This window comes from Malurus melanocephalus, unplaced genomic scaffold (genome assembly GCF_030028575.1).
Source record: "Malurus melanocephalus ecotype Western Australia unplaced genomic scaffold, MMel_1.1 scaffold_0, whole genome shotgun sequence".
In the NCBI taxonomy this organism is placed as follows: domain Eukaryota; kingdom Metazoa; phylum Chordata; class Aves; order Passeriformes; family Maluridae; genus Malurus; species Malurus melanocephalus.
In genome coordinates this window covers 10,274,630-10,281,572 of record NW_026623232.1, presented here as the reverse complement: position 1 = coordinate 10,281,572, position 6,943 = coordinate 10,274,630, and the positions used below count along the sequence as shown (strand labels likewise).

The 6,943-nt window shown below is 37.9% G+C and overlaps 1 protein-coding gene across 1 annotated transcript in view; it reads left to right on the top strand.

Annotated features, from left to right (window-relative positions):
• The window catches only part of KCNK10 (potassium two pore domain channel subfamily K member 10), a 53,439-nt gene that overhangs the window by 19,507 nt on the left and 26,989 nt on the right, over positions 1-6,943 (top strand). Inside the window, exon 2 of the mRNA XM_057371045.1 lies at positions 3,864-4,192. Within this exon, the coding sequence (XP_057227028.1) occupies positions 3,864-4,192 (329 nt within the window). The remainder of the gene's footprint in view (positions 1-3,863; positions 4,193-6,943) is intronic.

Genomic DNA, 6,943 nt, shown 5'->3' with positions numbered 1-6,943 from the left:
AGTACATGGGGCCTGGTCAGTATGCTGGGCCCTCTGCTCCCCACAGGAAAGAATTGCCTACAACTATAATTAGTTAAGCTTTGCCCTGTCATCTTTACGGTGAGTGAGAGTTTTGCTTCCTTAAATATCATCAATCTTAACAGAAATCTGAGSTTTTTAAGCTCCTCACATCAATGGGAGTCATAGCTGTGCTGTTCACCAGTACAAGCGCAGGTAATGGAGTGATCTCAGATGTGAACCCTGTACAGAGCCTAACATTGCAATTTCACTTGTAATGTTAATATCTTCAGTGGCTTTATTTTGAAGGTTGTCCAAACAATCAGGAACTTACCTTTCTTTGCTAAGTGGCATCCTCTCACTGGAATAAGGCCTGTTTTGAAACACTGGAATGTTCCTTTGAGAGTTCCCGTACCTCTGAGATCAGCTGTCTGCTAATATAGTGCATGTATGTGAATGGGTATCTATCATTGCTTTCACTGAGGAAGATTAGGACTTCTTCAGTATGATTTAACAAACACATATGGATAAGACTCTGGGGAAAGACCACTGTGACAGCAGCTTTTTTGTAAAAATATGAACAAATGAAGTAGGGATTGTTCTGTGTTTATTGTAAACATATCCTCTTTTGCTCTATTTTTGTCCTAAATTATGGTCTAAATAATCTCTACAAATGCGAGAATTTATGTAGGCCTTTATTTTTTAAAATTGTTTACTCCTGCACACTGTTGAATAAACAATGGAGCCCATCCTTTGATTTTAGTAAAACAATTTTTTAAACTTCTGGACATTTATGTAGCTCTTTTGTTCATGACATCTTCCAGGGCACTTGTGCTAGAAAAGTAAGCACTATTTTCTCTTTTTGCAGTTGATGAAACCATGGTTTAAAGGCAAGTGGCAACACTTTTGTGAGAGTACAGGTTCACAGAGACAGTGTTCCAATTAGAAATCAGGACTTCTGACTTGTTACAATGTGCTAAAGTCACTAACCCTAGTGTCTTGTAAAGAGTGGGATAGCTCCTACTTGGAGTACCTACGCTGTTCTTCTAGTACCTAACTCCTGCTTAAAATCTCTGCAGTATGGACTGTAGTTGTGCCTTGTGGATCAGCTTTGTAAGAAGACCATTTATGTCATACATAAGTTGCTTAATTAGCTGCTTTAGTACAGTCTTTCTGCACATTTATTTATATAGTATCAAGTACTTTAGGTTCACCAGTTCTACATTCACTTAGGGTAGCTATTACTAATAGCAGAAAATGAAAGACTAAGACAGTTCTTCTTTTTAGAGATAAGCAAACTGATCCTTTAAGCTGTTTAAGTGACATAATATTTATAAGAATGTTTTATATTGTCTACTGTGAACTTCCCATCTTGTTCTTAAATGAGTACCACACATTTTCCTTAGAAGATAGAATCAAAAAGGCCGTGATTTTTCTGTAAGGCTGTTACTAGCACTGCATCCGAAACATTATTTGAATAAGAAACATTTATACTAGCAGAGAGGAAAAGAAAAACMCTGTTTTAATGATACCAGCTCCTAACTTCCATCTTCTTGACTTCTCATTTGTGGGACATCCATGGCAGGMATTGCTTTCCACTGCGAAGCTCACCCGATCTACACTAGACTATGCTAGTTATGTAAGGTGGATACCTATTTAAAAAAAACTGTAGCATTGTCTCACATAGATTCTGCTCTCTTCTTACCATGTGAGCCTTGGATCCTGATGCTGAGTAAGCACAAGTGTGCAAAATCAGCTTTCAGGCTTGCAGATTTTGTTTTGGTTCACAATATACACAATAGTTATGGGGTCTAACTAATGCAAATTGATTGAATTTCATGGAATCCATGGAAGTCATGTTACACTGAGTTACATCAACTGAGCCACTTCTGTGAGTACTCAAGTTTAGTTCAATAAGGAGATGTTGTGACTCAGGTTTAAGATATTTCCCTATAGAGAAAGGGARGTTCTAACTGCTTCATGCAACCTGYGTATTTCATATTTCTTCTGAATACTTTTCCGGTGTTTCCTGCGAAACTCACTGTATTTATTATAATAGCACTTACAGGAGACTTAGAGAATAAATATATTGATACCTTACAAAAAACCCCCAAAACTTCTTTCTAATACTGTCACTGTTCTTCTTATTGTCACCTAAAGTTCTTAATATTCACATGAAATATATTTGGAGATAAGAGAAAATATCCTTTTAAATTTGATGTCACTCCATCCTGGCTAAAAAGTATTGGGAACCATAATGGTCAATGATCATTTTGAAGGTCAAGCTGACCAGCTGTGCCACAGGGTGTTGCAAAATACACAAAAAAAGGAACCAACCACAAAGGATTGTCTTCTGATCCTGGATCCTTTCTAATCTATTTCGTATCTGGAACCTCTAAATCATATATTAAATGGAGTATTAACTGTAAGTGTAAAGCAACTATAGATGTCTGTAGTTTATTGATTATCAAGTAAGCTGGAAACTCTACCCACCATGCCATGCTTCAGAGGTGTATCCCTCATAGAAAAATGTGACTGTAGTAAACGCCTGAGTTCTGAGATTATTCAGTATTATAAAATGATTTATGTTGGGAAAGAGTTGTAGAATTCCAGACTCAAGGTATAATCATGTTGTACGTTCAAATTGTAGAGAATGAGGTTATGGTGCCACTCTGATGGGAGGTTGTAAATATTTTTTCTTTAATTTCTAAGTGAAACAGAAAAGACAACTTGTGAATAAGTTCAGAGTATGCATCTAAAGTGGTGTATTTTAACCATAATCTGCTTTAGGTCTGATATGGAATAAATTAATCTGGTTTCAGTGAAATTACAGGCCAGTGATAGCTGCAGCATGGTAAGATTACACAGGAATTTGGTTTAAAATGAATCCAGCATTACAAAGCCTACCTGTGATACCATTTTACCAGTGGATGCTGAGGAACTCGGCCTCATCCTGCCATTGATAACAGTAGCAACAGAGAGTGAGGAAGTGTGGTGATGAGACACGATGGAGGTAACTCAGCTTTGGAGGTGACCCAGCTTTGATTTAGATGCATTGGTAGCTTCACACAGTGGTCATGCTGTTAAGTCCAGCTGGAGGTCAGGACTTGTTAGCTCTGATGTATTGTTAAGGTCATCTGTAGTGCACAGTGTTTCAGTCCCAAGGTGAGAGGTCCATAGYTGATCTTGGCATGTAACTTTGACCTCAGATAAAGTAGTATATAGTAGCATACTCTGGCTGACACATGATTTATGCTAAAATTTGTGAAGCTTCCAGGCTTTAACAACATTTTCACAAGTGATGGTTTAGTGATTCCAGGTAAATAGTATGGGCCAGTTTATGCAAACAAGCAGCACTTTGGTTTGCAAATAATTTTCTTTTTCTGTCAATACCAGGTCAGGTAGTGATCAGTAACAGTTCAATTTCTTAACACTATTAATACTATTAGTAGTCTGATTTAAGTTCATAAATCACTACCTAAGTTCATAAACCACTACCTTTTGGTTCTTCACCAAAAACCACCATGTGTAATTTATATCCTAACTTGTTAAAATTTTCATGTTCATTTTGCATAAATGGTTTTCTGCATATTTCTGAAATTTTTGCACATGTAACTGGCCTGTCCAGTTCTAGAGGTAATGGGTGAAATTCTAGAAGTACGGACAAAGAAAACCCTTGAGGTATCATTGTATATGGATGGACAAAGCAGATATGGAACCTTCCAGATTAGAAGAATCACATCTATGTGAGGAACATAGTTTATGTGAGAGTCTTGAAAATGTTATTTAGGAAAGTGTTATATGAAAATCAAGGTCATATRCTAAGGAATTTGATTTTAAATAAGGTTTTTTACTTTGTGTTTCAGTGGCTGCTCCCTCACCAGTGGCAGCTTGTGCTCCTGAGCCCAAAACTAACGGGCATTACCCATCTCCACAACTCTCCATTTCCTCCCGAGCCACTGTTATTGCCACCATGGAAACCCCTTCTCAAGACCGGCAGAAAGTCATGAATTGGAAAACAGTGGTGGCCATCTTTGTTGTGGTGGTAGCTTACCTGGTGGCGGGAGGACTCGTCTTCCGTGCCCTGGAGCAGCCCTTCGAAAGCAGGCAGAAGAACACRATCGCGTCAGAGAAGGCTGACTTTCTTCAGGAGCACATTTGTGTAACTGAGCTAGAGCTGGAGACACTGATTCAGGTAGGCCCTGTGAAGAAGATGGTACTTCTTGGAAATKAGGAGAAACAGCTTGGTGGTTCATTGATCAGCTGAGTTGGTGGGGAGCAAAATTGTTCACAGAGGCATTGGAATGGGCAGTGTGAAAAGCAGGCTCCTTCCCAGTCTTTTTAAGGTCTGAGAAGTAGAAACTATGTCTCCAAAATACTGTAAACATAGAATCATAGAACAAGCTTGAGTTGGAAGGGACCCATCAGGATCTTCAAGTCCARCTCCTGACCAAATGCAGCACACCCTAAGAGTCACACCATGTGCCTAAGAGTGTTATCCAAACTCTTCTTAGACTCTGCCAGGCTTGGTCCCGTGAGCATTGCTCTGGGGATCCTGTTCCAGTGTCCAACCATCTCTGGGTGAAAAGTTTTCTCCTGATATCTAATCTAGACCTTTCCTGACTCAGCTTCAGGCCATTTCCTTGAGTCCTGTCAYTGGTCACGAGAATGAAGAGATTGGTACTTTTATTCACTAGAATAATGAAAGATGTGTGCAAAAAAAAGCAGAACTTAATATCARGAAGAAATTTTTATGAGAAGTGACCTATTTTGCAAGACGTTTACCCTCATCTCTTCAAATTTTCAAGAGATTTTAAGTTCTTAATTYTTTCTTCATAATTTTGCTCAGCAACTAGGACCAGCAACCCAAACATGATAGGTGGGATTTTTGAAATGAAATAAAAKAATAATAATAATTTAGCCAAGAATTCTGAACTTACTGGTATATTAACTTACATGTTTGCTGTTGTAAGCAAGAAGATTTTATTTCCTTGGTGGAATTGTCACCAATACATTGGAAATGTATTCTTTCCAAGTAGAAAGCAGAACTCATGCAAGGTATAACAAAGCACCCCAGCAGGTTGTGGAGTCCTGCATGTACTAACTAGTAAGATTTCTAAACGGCCCTTATTCTCTAGCCTAAGCTATGTATGAACACTGATTTTTTATGTTACAGAATATTTTTCTTTCTTTCACCTCAAAAGGGGTGACATTGTAGTAAAGAACAGACCTACTGTGTCATTAGAAGACAGATATTCTGGACAAATCTAACCATCTTCTGAGATTTCAGTATGTCCTCAGGCATTACACTAGGTAATTGTAAGTCATTGTGCAAAAGTAAATTAAAATGTGTTTAGCAGTTTAGCATGTGAATGTCTTAAGGCCAAGTGATGTGAAATATTAAAATAGATTTGTCAATAAAGAATAGGTTTCTTTGGATTCTTTTGTGTGTCTGGGGGGGGTGAAACTGGCTTCAGGAATGTAGTTGACCATGCTAATATAGAAACAGATTTTAACAGAAGAGCAGTAAGCTTCCTTGAAGATAATACCAGGGAGTTAATGTTGTGCTTCCAGGACTTCATGCCGATGATCTCAGAAGTGACATCCCCCCGGCTGGCAMAATGCATTTCTGCATTGCACCAAATGCTGCGTCTGCCTTTACATCTGAGTTCACACTGATGTGGCCCTTCCATGGGTCCTGGCTGCTCTGCTCTGTGCAGTCTACCGTTAAGAGAACTATTCATAATTAATGTTATTTGACTACACGAAAGCCCTTAGATGAACACAGATCATACTCTCCAGAATGACTGTGTTGATTTGCCTCTGTCCTTTGGAGAATATGGAAAAATACAAAAAGGGTGACCTTAGAACTAACTTGTATTATTTTACTGTGGGAGTGGCTCTGAAACAATCTTTTAAGAAGAGCAAAGAAGTATCATGGTCCTTACAAGACGAGCAATGGAGAAATTGATATCTTTCCCTAATAATCTTTCAAAGTATTCTGTTTTGGAAAATCTGTAAGGAAGGTGTACAGCACTGTATGAGAAAGCTGTTAAAATTTAGTGGGGGTGAGATATCATTTCCATCTTTATCTCCCAAACCCCATTGCAAATATTAAAACTGGAAGCATAAGTGCGAGTTGCTGAGTCCAGCCTTGGAAGTTCATACATACTTGCAGAAGTAATACTGTGATGAAAGCAGTTCAAACTCTTAGGAAGATCCAAAACATTTTAAATTTGTATTTGTCTCTTGGATTTTGTTTCAGTACTGTCTAATACTAACATAGTGACAGTTAATTTTTCATAACAATGCCAAGTCTCACAGTGCAGCCCAGATTTTCTAAAGCCACTTTAAGTGGAAGTTCTTAAATGCAAATTTTTAAACCCATTTCAGCATCTGAAGATATTTGTTGCAGTGAACCCAGTACACTATTTAAGGCCATTGGTGATCTATAGCTTGGCAAAATAGTGAATCGCAGATTAAGAAAATTACAAAATTGTGTGTTCTACCTCAACACTTCTGAGTTTTCAGAGTTAGAGAGAAATGAAACCTAGAATATGCTAAAAGACAATGAAACTTCAAGTGCTTCAAGTACATTTATCTGCATTGTACCTATTATATCAAATAACAGAAGATAGAAGGATGCAGGGGATTGGACATAGAGTTGAAAAGAAAAATAACATTGGTAGATAGATCTACTAATATCCTACAAATCTTTTTTGTTTTTTTTTTAATGTTTGAAAATAAGATTAGTAGTAGCTGGGTTCAAACTCAAGTCATTCTGCCTCTGTAATAACACACACACAGAGTGTATAATGGGGAAGTTATGCCTCTCAGAAGATCAGATTTTATCTGTCATTAGGAGAGACAGGAAGACCATCTTTGTGTTTTGGCAGAGTAATTCCTATGGGCCTGATAAGGGCATTCATACTCTGTTTCTGTATGT